The sequence below is a fragment of the Garra rufa genome, chromosome 15 (genome assembly GCF_049309525.1).
Source record: "Garra rufa chromosome 15, GarRuf1.0, whole genome shotgun sequence".
Lineage (NCBI taxonomy): Eukaryota > Metazoa > Chordata > Actinopteri > Cypriniformes > Cyprinidae > Garra > Garra rufa.
Genome location: NC_133375.1, coordinates 44,525,629 through 44,543,282, shown reverse-complemented (window position 1 = coordinate 44,543,282; position 17,654 = coordinate 44,525,629). Strand labels below are relative to the sequence as shown.

The 17,654-nt window shown below is 31.7% G+C and overlaps 2 protein-coding genes across 2 annotated transcripts in view; one reads left to right on the top strand and one right to left on the bottom strand.

The window, feature by feature from the left end:
- Window positions 1-17,654, top strand: part of LOC141286736 (leucine-rich repeat-containing protein 2-like) — a 371,513-nt gene that overhangs the window by 44,642 nt on the left and 309,217 nt on the right. The window lies entirely within an intron of this gene.
- Window positions 1-17,654, bottom strand: part of LOC141286695 (hippocampus abundant transcript 1 protein-like) — a 115,448-nt gene that overhangs the window by 8,354 nt on the left and 89,440 nt on the right. The window contains exons 3-8 of the mRNA XM_073818775.1: window positions 14,721-14,783; window positions 12,585-12,712; window positions 9,365-9,479; window positions 6,998-7,216; window positions 3,353-3,466; window positions 1,203-1,274 (exon numbers count right to left, since the gene is read on the bottom strand). Of these exons, the coding sequence (XP_073674876.1) occupies window positions 1,203-1,274; window positions 3,353-3,466; window positions 6,998-7,216; window positions 9,365-9,479; window positions 12,585-12,712; window positions 14,721-14,783 (711 nt within the window). The remainder of the gene's footprint in view (window positions 1-1,202; window positions 1,275-3,352; window positions 3,467-6,997; window positions 7,217-9,364; window positions 9,480-12,584; window positions 12,713-14,720; window positions 14,784-17,654) is intronic.

Here is a 17,654-nt window from a genome sequence, read left to right as displayed (position 1 = left end):
ATATGAAAAGCTTCTAGACATTTTTGAAAAAAATAAAAAATTGTTATTTGCACGATTCACTTTTAAAATTCCCTATGGGTCAAAATTATAAATTTTTCTTTTATGCCAAAAATCATTAGGATATTAAGTAAAGATCACGTTTCATGAAGACATTCTGTAAATTTTTTTACCATAAATATATCTAAACTTAATTTGATTAGTAATATGCATTGCTAAGAACTTAATTTGGACAACTTTAAAGGCGATTTCCTCAATATTTTGATTATTTTGCACACTCAGATTGCAGCTTTTCAAATAGTTGCATCTCAAGCAAATCTTGTCATATTCTAACAAATACAAAGTATATATAAATATAATATATATCAATGGCAAGCTTATTTATTCAGCTTTCAGATGAAAACCTTAATCATACATGCAAAAAAGACTTTATTACACAGTATTTGTGTCTTGTTTTCAAGTACAAAAGAAGATTCTTAAATGAAGATACATTTACTGGAGAAGCAAAATATATACATACTAGTACAAGAAGTATCTTTTCTCAAAAGCTATTAATATATCTTAATTTAATTTTTGATTAGTAATATGCATTGCTAAGAACTTCATTTGGACAACTTTAAAGGCGATTTTCTCAATATTTAGATTTTTTGCACCCTCAGATTGCAGATTTTCAAATACATCATCAATGTAAAGCTGATTTTTTCAGCTTTCAGATAATGTATACATCTTAATTTAAAAAACTGACCCTTATGTCTGGTTTTGTGATCTAAGGTCACACATGTCAAAGTCATAATGGGGGAAAATGGGATTGTTCTCAAAATGTAGTTGCAAAATATAGTGTATTTAAAAAAAAAAAAAAAAAAATGAATATGAAAAACTTCTAGACATTTTTGAAAAAAATAAAAAATTGTTATTTGCATGATTCACTTTTAAAATTCCCTATGGGTCAAAATGATCAATTTTTCTTTTATGCCAAAAATCATTAGGATATTAAGTAAAGATTATTATATGTATTTTATATTAACAAATATAAAATACATATAATATGATATATATATATCAATGGGAAGCTTATTTATTCAACTTTCAGATGATGCATAAATCTCAATTTAAAACAAAATAAAATTGACCCTTGTGACTGGTTTTGTGGTTCAGGGGCACATATATCATCTCACAAATGAGAGTCTGGAAATGAAGGTTGGTACCTGTGCTCCGATGGACAGGATTCCCACCATCGCAATAAACCCTGCAATCGCTTCTGATGAGAAGTTAATGACCTGCAAAATAACGCACAGTTTCTACAGTCTGCATTTAAGTCGTGTTATTTCTACAGACAATACACATTGATTAAAAGCAGCTTTACTGAGATCAACAAGAAAAAAGATGCAAAATTCATCAAGTATAATAAAATACACTTTCAGCAGCTCTACAGAAGATAAGTGTCATTACTTATAATGAATAATGCAAAAAACAAAGTTTCTGCAGGATTTTAAGCTCAAATTTAAGACGTTTTAAGACCTGCACAAATAAAATGAATACCATATGAGCAGGGTAGGGCAATGTTTATAGTAATAATTTAGAGCACTGCAAAAAATGCTTTTTTTACTTAGATTTTGTCTTGTTTCCAGCCAAAATATCTAAAAATTCTTAAATCAAGAAGGATTTTCTAGACGAGTAAAAATTATTGTCTTGTTTTCAGAAAAAAACATGTCAAAATTAAGGGTGTTTTTGCTTGAAACGAGCAAAATAATCTGCCAATGGGGTCAGAAAAATCTTTTTATTCATCTTTTTCTGATTGAAATAAGATTTTTTTTCTTACCCCATTGGCAGATTATTTTGCTTGTTCTAAGAAAAAAATCACTTAATTTTGGCTTGTTTTTTCGGAAAACTAGAAAATAATTTTACTCGTCTAGAAAATCCTTCTTGATTTAAGAATTTTTAGATATTTTGGCTGGAAACAAGACAAAAACTCTAAGTAAGAAAATAATTTTTTGCAGTGTATCACTGCAGAAAATGTTCTCTTTGTCTTGTTTCCAGCCAAAATATCTAAAAATTCTTAAAATCAAGAGGGACTTTCTAGACGAGTAAAAAGTATTGTCTTGTTTTCAGAAAAAAAAATGCCTGAAACAAGCAAAATAATCTGCCAATGGGGTAAGAAAAATAATCTTGCCTTCTGTTTGAAATAAGACCTTGACAAACTTTATCTAGTTTATAACTAAACTTTTTGTCGTAATGTATGACAAGAAGAACTCTGTAATTAGTAGGTTTTGTTTGCTTTTTGCCACATCCTGGACAATGTCAAATGCACACCTCTAAGAAAGTTTAATGTTATATTTATAATGCATTGTAGAGTCAAGTTTATTCAATGAAAGCATAGCCTTTTGAAGTTTAATCGTCAAATTCAGCCATATCGCAATTCTGGTCTTCCCGTCCCCAAATTTAAGACTTTCTTGTACAATTAAAGACTTTTAAAGGCCTTAAATTTGTTACAACTAAATTGAAGACTTTTTAAGGCCTGAAATTTTTTTTTTTTTTTTAACGTAGTGTTTTTGTTTACACTGCAAAAAATGCTTTTCTATCTTAGATTTTTTTGTCTTGATTCCAGCCAAAATATCTAAAAATTCTTGAATTAGGAAGGATTTTCTAGATAAGTAAAAAATTATTTTCTTGTTTTCAGAAAAAAAAACAAGTCAAAATTAAGAGAGTTTTTGCTTAGAACAAGCCAAAAAATCTGCCAATGGAGTCAGAAAAAAAATCTTATTTCAACCAGAAAACAAGATTAGTTTTCTTACCCCATTGGCCGATAATTTTGCTTGTTTCAAGCAAAAATATAGTTCATTTTGACTTTTTTTTTTCTGAAAACAAGACAATTTTTACTTAGAAAATCCTTCTTGATTTAAGAATTTTTAGATATTTTGGCTGAAAACAAGACAAAAAATCTAAGCTAGAAAAGTGTAAATATCTAAACATTCTGAAATCAAAACACATTTTATTCTGTTTTCAGAATAAAACATCAACATGGAGAAAGTTTATGCTTAAAACTGAAAAAAATGTGTCAATGGGGTCAGAAAAAAAAAAACTTATTTCAAAGAGAAAAACTCCTTTTATGACCTGTTTTAGTCATAAATGTTCTTCATTTTGATGCATTTTCCAAAAAATAAGTCAGTTTGCACCACCACTAAATGCATCTTAATTTAAGGATGTTTAGATGTTTGTTCTGGAAAACAAGACAAAAATTTTGTGTCAGAACATCAACACTGCTACATTGATTTCTTGTTAAATTCCCTGTTTTACTCTGACATACGGCACACCGCAGGAGTGAAATGAGCTGTGAGCAGCGTTTCGTGACACAAACCTGTCCCAAATAGAGGAAGAAGCTGGAATACTGTCCGGCCTCAGGCAGATACGACAGGAACACTGTGACACAGATCAGCAGCACCGTCGAGTCCTTACCCACCTTCCTCAGAGACTAACACACACAAAACACGTTTCACAAGAGCTGACAGAATATTAACAGCAATATCTGATAACTTAAAGCATATTCTGCATTATTTGTATCATTAAGATGGGAATTTTCACAATATATCAGAGTTTCTTTTAAAAAGGTGAGCTTTAAAAATAGTGATCGAAATTTTAGTTTATTTTCAGGCAAAACAGAAAAAAAAAAAAGTGTTGGATGCCCAGAAATACACTGCAAAAAATGCTTTTCTTATTTAGAATTTATGTCTTGTTTTCAGCCAAAATATCTAAACATTCTAAAATCAAGACGGATTTTCTAGACGAGTAAAAATTATTTTCTTGTTTTCAGTAAAAGCAAACCAAAATGCGTTTTTGCGTGCAAAAATAATTGTTTTCTGTTCGAATTAAGATCAATTTTCTTAACCCATTGGCAGATTATTTTGCTTGTTTGAAGCAAAAACTCGCTTAATTTTTACTCGTCTAGAAAATCCTTCTTGATTTAAGAATTTTTAGATATTTTGGCTGGAAACAAGATAAAAAAAATTTTGCAGTGTAAGAAAGTGATGTTTAATTGGCCCGTTTTGATGCATTATTAGAGTTTGTTTCTTGCACAAAACATGCATAAATTAAAATACGTGAATTAACAAAATCAATTTCTTGATTTCAATCTGAGCTGATATTGATTCTCAAATCTCAAGATCAATGTTTTACTCTGTTTTCAGTTTAACGAAACTAAACTAAACATTATTTGTAGCTCCTGCCATCTAACAACCGCAACTATCCTTGTGTTTTGTTACTTTTTATATGAAACAAAGTCTCAGCTTTCGAATTGTGTCGGTTTTATCTCTAAATGAATGCATTAAATGTGTTTTTGCTGTTTTTTAATTTGTGGTGATAGATCATCAATCATCTCATCCTCTTTACTACTAGTTACAGCAGCAAATAAACATCAGAAATGAATCATGTCATTTATCAATCAGAAGATTTTGATAAAAGAGCTTGAGATCAATAATGTCACTTTTAACTTGGGCGACCATTAACTCTTAAATAAACTTCATTTTGGGTTTTGGATACAAGCCCAATTCCAGAAAAGTTAGGACATTTTGTGAAATGCCATAAAATCAAGAATATCTGTTCAATATCTGTTCATTCTCTTTAACCTTTATTTAATTGACTGAAGTACAAAAAACAAATGTCCAATGCTTTCAGTGACCAACTTTCAATTTTATTTTGTGAAAGTAACCAAATTTTGATTTTGATGGCTGCAACACAGTTAAGACAGAGGCAAAATAAAAGTTAAAAGGTTATAGAATATCCCAATTAAACGGTTTTAAATGAGTTCACAGTGATCAGGTGAAATGGAAATAGGTGAGGATATCATGTTTGGGTATAAAAGCAAGCGAAGATGGAGCATGTCTCATCACTTTGTCCCAAATTTAATGACAAAAGTGTCAAACAAAAAATGCTTGTCTTACTTTAGATATTTTGGCTGAAAAAAAGACAAATAAATCTCTAAAATTCTTAAATCAAGAAGGATTTTCTACACAAGTAAAAATTATTTTCTTGTTTTCAGAAAGAAAAAAAAAGTTTTTGGGGTAAGAAAAAAAATCCTTTTTCAAACAGAAAACAAGATTATTTTTCTTACCCCATTGGCAGATTATTTTGCTTGTTTCAGGCAAAAATTCCCTTAATTTTAACTTCTTCTTTTTTAAACCAGACAATAATTAAATCAAGAATGTGCAATATTTGTTCATTCTCTTTAACCTTTATTTAATTGACTAAAGTACAAAAAAAAAAAAAACCTTTTCAATGTTTTCAGTGACCAACTTTCAATTTTATTTTGTAAAAGTAACCAAATTTAGATTTTGATGGCTGCAACACAGTTAAGACAGAGGCAAAATAAAAGTTAAAAGGTTATAGAATATCCCAATTAAACGGTTTTATATTAGTTTTTTTTTTTTCATTTTTTAAAGATTTTTTATTGTTTCCAAGCAAAATATCTAAAAATTCTTAAATCAAGAAGGATTTACTAGACAAGTGAAAATTATTGTCTTGTTTTCAGAAAAAAATTAAGTGAGTTTTTGCTCAAAACAAGCAAAATAAACTGCCAATAGGGTAAACTAAATAGTCTTATTTCAAGCAGAAAACTAAATTATTTAGCTTGTTTCAGGCAAAAATTCCCTTAATTTTGACTAGTTTTTTTTTTTTTTTAAACAAGACAATAATTAAATCAAGAATGTCCAATATCTGTTCATTCTCTTTAACCTTTATTTAATTGACTAAAGTACAAAGGAAAACATTTCAATGCTGGCCACCTTTCAATTTTATTTTGTAAATGTAACTAAATTTTGATGGCCGCAACACAGTTAAGACAGAGGCAAAATAAAAGTTAAAAGGTTATAGAATATCCCAATTAAACCGTTTTATATTAGTTCACAGTGATCAGGTGAAATGGAAATAGGTGAGGATATCATGTTTGGGTATAAAAGCAAGCGAAGTTAAATCATGTCTCATTACTATCTCCCAATAATTTCATGACAAAAGTGTCAAACAAAAAATGCTTTTCTTACCTAGAGATTCTTTTGTCTTTTTTCCCAGCCAAAATATCTACACTGCAAAAAATGCTTTTCTTACTTAGATTTTTTCTCTTGTTTCCAGCCAAAATATCTAAAAAAATCTTGAAACAGGAAGGATTTTCTAGACAAGTAAAAATTATTGTCTTGTTATTAGTAAAAACAAGTCAAAATTAGGTGAGTTTTTGCTTAAAACAAGCAAAATAATCTGCCAATGGGGTAAGAAAAATATTCTAGTTGTCTGCTTGAAATAAGATGTTTTTTCTTACCCCATTGGCAGATTATTTAGCTTGTTTCAAGCAAAAACTCACTTAATTTTGACTTGTTTTTACTAATAACAAGACAATAATTTTTACTTGTCTAGAAAATCCTTCCTGTTTCAAGAAATTTGAGATATTTTGGCTGGAAACAAGAGAAAAAATCTAAGTAAGAAAAGCATTTTTTTGCAGTGTAAAAATTCTTGAAGGATTTTCTAAACAAGTAAAAATTATTTTCTTGTTTTCAGAAAAAAACAGTCAAGTCAAAATCAGGTGAGTTTTTGCTTAGAACAAGCTAAATAATCTGCCAATGGGGTAAAAGAAAATCCTTTTTCAAAGAGAAAACTAGATTATTTTTTAGCTTGTTTCAAGGAAAAATGCACTAAATTTAGAGCAGTTTTTTCTGAAAACAGGCAATAATTTTTATTAGTCTTTTTGATTTAAGAATGTTTTGATATTTTGACTGGAAACAAACAAACAAAAAAAAAATCTCAGTAAGAAAAGCATTTTTTGCAATGCATTTTATGGCATTTCACAAAACGTCCCGACTTTTCTGGAACTGGGGTTGCAAAACTTCAAAGAAAACTTTGATTTCTGTTTAAGTGTTTCAGCAAAAACACAACTTCTGTGCATGACTAATCAAACTAAAGGTATCCCTCGATAACTAGCACTCAAAAGACAGTATATAAAACCATAATTTGTGTAACTCACAGCAAAAGGATCGGCCTGCTCCCAGGAAATGGGCAAACCCCACGAGGACAGCCTCATTTTGTCCGGCAGGGACTCGGGCACCACCAGCAGGACGAACAGAATATCAACCACAGCGATTATAGTGGCCAGCAGGACCACCAGACTGTCTCCGTACCGCAACGACAGGTACGCTCCTATAGCCGGACTCGTCACTAAACTCGCCGCAAACGTCGCAGAAACCTGAAACCAAAGACCAAAAAGACAATACCGTGAGCGGAACATGACTGAGACACAAACAAAGCATCTAAAACACATCTGGAGTGTCAATGATTGTAATTCCGTCATTAAATCTTATCTTTTATATCTATATATTCTGACTAATTTTGGCTGCTGATTTCAAAAATAGTGTCTTTCTTACCAAGCGTTCTCCATTAATCAGCAGAAAAACACCACAAACGCACGATTTCTGTCTGAATCTGAACCAGATTGTGACTATTAATATCAATTATCGACCCGTTTTCACATGCATGGCATTATTTGATGCCTGATTCTGATTTCGTGGACAGAAGAAAATACAAACATGAATGAGGTGTTTTACTGCATCCAAAGAGCAACAGAAGATTACAGATTTTCTATTTAAACTAAGCTTTTTCTAAAGTTATTGGACATTAAATGGAGTACTTTAATACATGTGTGACCCTGGACCACAAAACCAGTCATAAGGTTAAATTTTACAAAACTGAGATGTGTACATCATATGAAAGTTCAATAAATAAGCTTTCTATTGATGTCTGGTTTGTTAGGATAGGACAATATTTGTCTGAGATACATCTGTTTGAAAATCTGGAATCTGAGGGTGCAAAAAAATCAAAAAGACTGAGAAAATCACCTTTAAAGTTGTCCAAATTAAGATCTTAACAATGCATATTACTAATCAAAAATTACATTTTGATGTATTTACAGTAGGAATTTTGCATAAAAAATCTTCATGGAACATGATCTTTACTTAATTTCCTAATGATTTTTGGCATAAAAGAAAAAATCAATAATTTTGACCCATACAATGTATTTTTGACTATTGCTACAAATAAACCCCAGCGACTTAAGACTGGTTTTGTGGTCCAGGGTCACATATTTTTTTATATAATCATAATATAGTAGTCAACATTTGAAGTGGATCAAAAAAAAGCGTAAACTTTGAACTTTTTCGTTGACAGCGGCAGATTTATGAATGATTCTCACAAAGACAAAAAAGGCTTTAAAACGTAAAGACAATAAGTGTAATACTGCTTTAAATTGTTCCAAAAAATATGACAAAGTTTTCTGTTTAATCTTATTGCTTTTTTGTTTTTGTTTTTCCGAGCAAAAAATAAATATCAATACAAATATAAATATTTTTCCCTAATTTTCCAGAAGACACCCACTAAAATGTTATTCAGTGTAACAATCTTGTCAGGCATATTTACAACAAAAAATAATTTATGACATATTAAAAGAACTAAAAATACTAATTAGTTGTAATTCTACATTTTTTAAATGTGCCACTATCCTAGGTTTTGCCCATTTGTCAGTAAGACTTTTTTACTCATTTAAAACACAATAAAACGTAATACGCTCCTTATTCTTTTATATATTTTAATATGTACAAGTCAGAATAAGCATATCGTTTGAATTTTACATAAATATTGTGTTACACTGAATGACAATCTAACATTATTTCTTTTTTAATCCACTTCAAATGTTGACTACTATATTATGATTATGTGGAAAAATGTTAAAATACTTCATTTGATGAAAGGTTTTGATCCACTTCAAATGCTGACTGCTGTATATACTAAAAATATAACACTATCTGAAAAATTTTTACTGTTTTTTTTACTCAATACACCAAAGAAATATATGTAAAACAGAAAATGTGTGCTGTCCATTATAAACAATCATTTCTGTTTTGAGTAGTCATCATACGAGATGACAAAAATTAACTCTATAAACACGTCATATGATGATGAAAAAAATGCAAAAAATGCTTTTCTTACATAAAATAGTTAAATAGTTAAATCAAGAAGGATTTTCTAGACAAGTAAAAATTATTGTCTTGTTTTCAGAGAGAACATGTCAACATTAAGTACATTCCGGCTTAGAAAAAGCTAAATAATTTGCCAATGGGGTAAGCTAAATATTTTAGATTATTTTGCTTTCCCCATTTGGCATTGCTTGTTTTGAGCAAAAACTCACTTAATTTAGCCTTTTTTTTTTCTGAAAACAAGACAATAATTTGTACTTGTCTAGAAAAGCCTTCTTGATTTAAGAATTTTTTAATATTTTGGCTGGAAACAAGACAAAAATTCTAAGTAAGAAAAGCATTTTTTGCAGTGCAGGTGTTCTTACCAGTCCATACGCTGTGCTTCTTTCATCCTCTTCAGTAATATCAGCCACATACGCAAATATCACAGAGAAAGTGACAGAGAAAAGTCCAGACACGGACATCAGAGCGAAAAACCACCTGATGAAGAGAGACAGAATCACATGACTTTTTTTAGGCTTTAGGCGTGACGAATCATTTAAGGTCAAACATTTTAACAACTTAAACATCAACAGGTCTACAAAAACAAACAGTTGTTTAATAAAATCAGTGCATTTAACTTTAAAGGAATAGTTCACTCAAAAATGAAAACTGTTCATTTTAAAGTCCATAATACATAACACTTCCTCCAGTTAAAAGAAAATCTATCATCTGTTGGCTTTCACATAAAATCCAGCCACACACTGCAAAACATGCTTTTCTTACTTAGATGTTCTGTCTTGTTTCCAGCCAAAATCTCTAAGAATTCTTAAATCAAGAAGGATTTTCTAGACGAGTAAAAATTATTGTCTTGTTTTCAGGAAAAACAAGTCAAAATTAAGTGAGTTTTTGTCTGAAACAAGCAAAATAATCTGCCAATGGGGTAAGAAAAATAATATTGTTTTCTGATTGAAATAAGATTTTTTTTCTTACCCCATTGGCAGATTATTTAGCTTGTTTTAAGCAAAAACTCACTTAATTTTGACTTGTTTTTCTGAAAACAAGAAAATTATTTGTACTTGTCTAGAAAATCCTTCTTGATTTAAGAATTTTTATTATATTTAGGCTGGAAACAAGACAAAAAAATCTAAGTAAGAAAAGCAGTGCAGTGCATATTTGTTTAGAGCTGTTCTAAACTGTGCAGATTTCTCTCCTAATTCAGACCAAATCAATTTTTCATTGGAGGAAGCATTATTATGGACTAAAGGTATTTTAGGAAAAACATTTTAATGATGGATTTTCCTCAGCTTTTGTCAAGGGATGCACCAAAAATGAAAATTCTTGGCTGAAGCTGAAACCAAACATGAAAAAAAAAAAAAAAGGCCATAAAAAAAAAATAAAAGTGTTATACTGCTTTAAGTTGTTGTTTTCCAAAAAAAAAAAAATAATAATAATAATATTAAAACGTTTTCTGTTTAATTTAATTGCATTTTTGTTTTGGTTTTTCTGAGCAAAAAAATAAATATCATACATTTTGCCTTAATTTACTAATTTAAGACACTCACTAAAATGTCATTCTGTGTAACAACAAAAATCTATTTATGACATATTCAAAGAGCTAAAAATACTAATTAGTTGTAATTCTACATTTTTCTATTTAAAATTTGCCACTATCCTATAAGTTTTGCCCATTTCACTGCAAAAATGCTTTTCTTACTTAGGTTTTTTGTCTTGTTTCCAGACAAAATCTCTAAAAATGCTTAAATCAAGAAGGATTTTCTACACAAGTAAAAATTATTGTCTTGTTTTCAGAAAAAACAAGTCAAAATGAAGTGAGTTTTTGCTTAGAAAAAGCTAAATAATCTGCCAATGGGGTAAGAAAAATAATCTTATTTCAAACAGAAAACTATTTTTCTTACCCCATTGTTTTCAACCCTGTTGTTTTTTCTGAAAACAAGACAATCATTTTTACTGGTCTAGAAAATCCTTCCTGATTTAAGAATTTGTAGATATTGTGGCTGGAAACAAGACAAAAAAATCTAAGTAGGAAAATCTTTTTTTTTTTTTTTTTTGCAGTGTTGTCAGTAAGAATTTTTTAATCATTTAAAACACAATACTTACACTGCAAAAAATGCTTCTTTTAGATTTTTTGTCTTGTTTCCAGCCAAAATATCTAAAAATTCTTAAATCAAGAAGGATTTCTAGACGAGTAAAAATTAATGTCTTGTTTTCAGAAAAAAACATGTCAAAATGAAGGGTGTTTTAGCTTGAAAGGAGCAAAATAATCTGCCAATGGGGTCAGAAAAATCTTTTTATTAATCTTTTTCTGATTGAAATAAGATTTTTTTTCTTACCCCATTGGCAGATTATTTTGCTTGTTCTAAGAAAAAAATCACTTAATTTTGGCTTGTTTTTTCGGAAAACAAGAAAATAATTTTACTTGTCTAGAAAATCCTTCTTGACTTAAGAATTTTTAGATATTTTGGCTGGAAACAAGACAAAACATCTAAGTAAGAAAAGCATTTTTTGCAGTGTAACTTAATATGCTCCTTATTCTTTTGTATATTTTAATACGTACAAGTCAGAATAAGCATGTAGTTTTAATTTTTACATAAATATTGTTACACTAAATGACAATCTAACATTATTTAAACCAAATTATGACATTTTATTCTCCTTTTTATTTGAAACCTTAAAAGTAGACACTTTAATTTCATTTAATGTGCTTTCTATAGACAGAATCACTTTTGTAAATTTATTCTGACGTGGAAATCTTAATGTTTTTGACCCATATACAGCTTGTAGTGATTATTGCATCTTTCTCAGACAGTTTTTGCTGCATTAGTGCGGTATAATTTATTTGGTCTTTTCGCTTATTCTGCCCTCCAAAGGCAAAGTGCAGTAACTACACCAACACTGAAACTGAGAATAATGCCTTTAAAGTTTTTACGCCAGCTAGTCAAACATGTTGACACTCTTCTTTCTCTGAAACACTCTCGTTCCTCTGGGACAAAATTGAACCAGGAGACGTTGCCACAAGACAAAACAGTTGTCACAAAGTCCATTTTAAGCCTTAACTCAATTTTGACCAAAAGTGTAGTTACTGCGCTTTGCCTTTGGAGGGCAGTATTATAGTGAATAATTTCGGTTGCTGAATATTCAATGTATCCATACTTTTGTCTTCTCCAGATGTGAACTGATGGACTGGAGTGGTGTGGATTATTGTGATGTTTTTATCAGCTGTTTGGACTCTCATTCTGACGGCACCCATTCACCGCAGAGGATCCATTAGTGAGACAGTGTTGGAATGACACATTTATACAAATCTGACGAACCAACAAACTCATCTACATCTCTGATGGCCTGAGGATAATCACATGTTTTTACTTTTTAGATTAACTGTTCCTTTAAGGGATTACAGAAGGGTTTGTCTCTCATGCAGAATGAGCTGCAGTGACTTTTACACATGCCTGAAAAGCTTTAGTCACTTGAGAGTCATGTGATAGAGGACACACACACAAACACACACACACACACACACACACACACACACACACACACACACACACACACACACACACACACACACACACACGTGAGCCGTACCATGGGCTGAGCCTCATTAGTGGGATGGGGGCGCAGGTGAAAAACACTGTGAGCAGCAGGAAGCTCTTTCTGCCCCAAACATCAGACAAGGCACCGATCAGAGGAGCGCTCATGAACGACAGAAATCCCTGCAAACACACTAAAGTTATCATACACAACACTGGTGTTTACACAATAACAGAGCAAGGGTAGTATTTGGGCTTTTCAGCAAATAATGATCAACAGCTATTACATATTATAAACAGATAAAGGGTCAGGACAAACTTTAGGTTGGCTTGAGAAAGCCTAGCTTGAAAGCAGCTGTAAAAGCTTAAAGTTTTAAACTTTTTATCGGTAGATTAGACAATTAGCATGTTGCTAGCATGATTAGAATGTAGTTAGCATGATTCTAACAGTTTTCTAACATGTTTAGTATGTTTCTAGCATGATTAGCGAGTTACTAGTATGTCATTAGCAATTTTCTAGCATGATTAACATGTTACTTGTATTATTAGCACGTCATTAGCAAGTTGCTAAAATGTTACTAGCATGATTAGCAAGTTATTAACATGTTATTAGCATGTCATTAGCATGACTGACAAATGTCATTAGCATGTTTTTAACATGATTAGCAAGTTCCTAGAATGTTTCTAACATGATTAGCAAGTTGCTAGCATGTTTCTAGCATGATTAACATGTTATTTGCATGTCATTAGCATGACTGACAAGTTACTAGCATGTCATTAGCATGTATTTAACATGATTAGCAGTTCCTAGAATGTTTCTAACATGATTAGCAAGTTGCTAGCATGTTTCTAACATGATTAACATGTTATTTACATGTCATTAACATGACTGACAAGTTACTAGCATGCCATTAGCATGTTTCTAACATGTTTCCAGCATGATTAGCAAGTTGCTAACATGTTTCTAGTATGATTATCAAGTTGCTAACATGTTTCTAGCATGATTAACAAGTTGCTAACATGATGAACATGTTATTTACATGTCATTAGCATGACTGACAAGTTACTAGCATGTCATTAACATGTTTCTAACATGATTAGCAAGTTGCTTGCATGTTTCTAACATGTTTCTAGCATGATTATCAAGTTGTTAATATGTTTCTAGCATGATTAGCACGTATTTACATGTCATTAGCATGACTGACAAGTTCCTAGCATGTTTCTAACATGATTAACAAGTTACTGGCATGTTTCTAACATGTTTCCAACATGATTAGCAAGTTGCTAACATGTTTCTAGTATGATTATCAAGTTGCTAACATGTTTCTAACATTATTAACAAGTTAATAGCATGTTTCTAACATGATTAGCAAGTTACTAACATGTTTCTAACATTATTAGAAAGTTGCTAGCATGTTTCTAACATTATTAGCAAGTTACTAGCATGTTTCTAACATGATTAGCAAGTTACTAACATGTTTCTAACATTATTAGAAAGTTGCTAGCATGTTTCTAACATTATTAGCAAGTTACTAGCATGTTTCTAACATGTTTCCAACATGATTAGCAAGTTGCTAACATGTTTCTAGTATGATTATCAAGTTGCTAACATGTTTCTAGCATGATTAGCATGTATTTACATGTCATTAGCATGACTGGCCAGTTACTAGCATATTTACTAACATGATTAACAAGTTACTAACATGTTTCTAACATTATTAGCAAGTTGCTAGCATGATTGTAATTGCTATGCTAGGCTAGATAGTTAAATAGATTAGAAATATCAGATACAATTTTGAATGGATTAGAAATAGTTGATAGAAGGGAAGCTTGACTGAGTCTCAAGGGATTAAAATTTTTAAATTTAAATTTTGACAGTTGGAGTTTGAATTTTGACAGTTGGAGTTTGAATACTGTTGGGTGTTGGCTCATTTGAACATTCCCTCAATGTAAGTCTATTGGATTTTGATGATTTTTAATCTTCAATTTGATGAAAACTATAAGTCGGATCAGTCTGAAAAGTTAGGGCTCGCTAAGTGAGATCAGTCTGAAGAACTGCACTGAGTTTGGTGCTTCTAGAATAATAATAATAAGCTTAAGTAGCAGATCAGTAGGTTGGCTTTCTCAAGCCAAACTAATCACAAAACATCAAATGCACGCAACTGAACAACAACAGATGCACTGGATTCACCTTGACGCCCTGAATGAGGCCGTTCATGAGAAACGTGTGCTGTGGAAAGGTTTCATGCAGGACCTGGAATGAGGAAACATCAGAAAACACAGCTCAGACCATTGGGTTTCATATCACTTCCACTGTTTGCATTTGTGCATGAGTGAACTCAGTGATCGCCTGAATGCTTTGTTTTGTATTTGCATCTGCAATGCATTACAGGAAGGAGCATTATCAAACCAGAGGACGTTTAACACTCTTTGTCCAGAAAAGAAAGTGAAAGTGACGCTTGTATGATAAAATCTTTTCCAGTAGTGAGGTGCAAATCTCGATTGGCGACTTAACTCAATCTAAAACTAAAAACTAAAACCATAAAATATATTTTCATTACTTAAAATAAAATAAACATTGAAATCAAAAGTTTACAGAATCTGCAAAATGTTAATTATTGGACCAATATAAGAGGGATCATACTAAATGCAAGTTATTGTTTATTTAGTACTGACCTGAATAAGATATTTCACATTAAAGATGTTAGAGAAAATATTAGCTTAATTTATGAAAAAAACTTTACATCCCCTTGATTCTTAATACTGTGTTGTTCTCTGAATGATCCACAGTTGTGTTTTTTGTTTAGTGATAGTTGTTCATGAGTCCCTTCTTTGTCCTGAACAGTTAAACCGCCTGCTGTTCTTCAGAAAAATCCTTCAGGTTCCACAAATTCTTTGGTTTTCCAGCATTTTTGTGTATTTGAACCCTTTCCAACAATGACTGTATGATTTTGAGATGCATCTTTTCACACTGAGGACAACTGAGAGACTCATATGCAACTATTACAGAAGGTTCAAACACTCACTGATGCTCCAGAAGGAAAAAACATGCATTAAGAGCCGGGGGTGAAAACTTTTGAACAGAATGAAGATGTGTACATTTTTCTTATTTTGCCTATATATCACATTTTTTCATTTAGCACTGCACTTCAGAATCAATAGAAAATACTTATGTTTCCCAGAAAGACAAAATAAGTTAAATTTACCCAGATCTTCAAATTCCAAAAGTTTTCACCCCCGGCTCTTAATGCATGTTTTTACCTTCTGGAGCATCAGTGAGTGTTTGAACCTTCTGTAATAGTTGCATATGAGTCTCTCAGTTGTCCTCAGTGTGAAAAGATGCATCTCTAAATCATACAGTCATTGTTGGAAAGGGTTCAAATACACAAAAATGCTGGAAAACCGAAGGATTTTTCTGTTCAGGACAAACAAGGGACTCATGAACAACTATCACTAAACAAAAACACAGCTGTGGATCATTCAGAGAATAACACAGTATTAAGAATCAAGCAGATGTAATCTTTTATATAAACTCAACTATTATTTTCTCTTGTGGACTACATGTAAACATCTTCTATGTGAAATATCTTATTCAGGTCAGTACTAAATAAAAAACAACATGCATTTTGTAAGATCTCTCTTATTTTGGTCAAATAATTAACATTTGGCAGATTCTGTAAACTTTTTTCTCTGTATCTAATTGACCATATGCACGGAGTGCTCTTAATCGTATTCTTGAAAATTAGTAACTTTCTTTTATAGTCATGAACACATTTTTAAATGATTATTTTTCAACTCTACAGCTGTGCAATAAAATTCACTTTTCATTATAAAGACGACATGGAAAAAAAATGTCTTTTGACAGAAAACTATTTTTTTTAAGATGAAAATGACATGAAATGACCCAAATACCCAGTTGATGGCAGCAGAGGATCAATATTTATTATTTATTTATTATGAAGTTACTAGTATAATAAATTGTAGTACTTTTACCGCACTGAAGTATATAGTATAGCAAGTGCAGAAAGTCATTAAGCTCAGACACAACAATCCTATAAGGGCGAATTATTAGGGGTTCGAGTGCGTAGCACTGAAACCCTATTGTTTTTGTTAGGATTTTTATTATTATTAGGGGTTCGAGTGCGTAGCACTGAATCCCTATTGTTTTTGTTAGGATTTTTATTATTATTATTTTTTTTCTGCCGTAAAACTGAACGTGCAGCCCAAACCGTAAGTGCTAGAGACTTGAAACTTGGTCAGCAGATAGAGCAAAAATCGAGGAGAACCTATCAAAGTATCAGCCCAATCGGACCATAGGTGGCGCTACAGCGCAAAAAACTAAAATTTTTGACGTTTTGGCGATAATCTCGTAAACCGTTTGTCGTAGACTCAAAAACTTTACATCGTTGCGTTCCTTGGGTCAGGCCGAACAAAAGTGTATTACAAAATTTTTGAGCTGCGACGCACGGTTGACCCCGAAAAATGGACGTATGTCCGAAACCTACTTTTGCGAACTTGTCCTAGGTTTTTCACCCGATCGGAACCAAACCAGTGCAGAAAAATTCTCTGGACACTGAATATCAATAATTATCAAAAAAAAGTTGAATTTTTCACTCACGGTCGCAAAGGACCACCAAAACGTTCGAAAGTGAGGGGTCAATTTTACTAAAATGGCTATAACATTTGAACGGAATGAGATATCTTCACCAAACTCGGTACACATGTGTACAAGCTCGATCCTTGGTCAAATCAAAACAAATTTCGGAGCTTGACCACTTGGTGGCGCTATAAGACGGAAAAAACATATTTTTGGCTATAAACACACAGCAGTTAGTCCGATCGACTTGAAAATTGGTATGTAGACTCTTGGACCAAAGGGGCACAAGGGTCTATGAGGACATTGGCGTATCTCAAAAAACATGGCCGCCATTGGCCAATGAAGTTTGAGCACCTATTTGACAAGGTTAACGGAGGTCAATCAGAACGAAACTCGGTGGGCATGTTCGACTCACGGCCCTAAAGGTCTGTAAGAATTTTGAAAGAAATCGGCCACTAGTTGGCGCTAACGAGATGTTTTGGCTCTGGAATCGCGCGGTGTTTCACACATCCACAAAATATGCATATC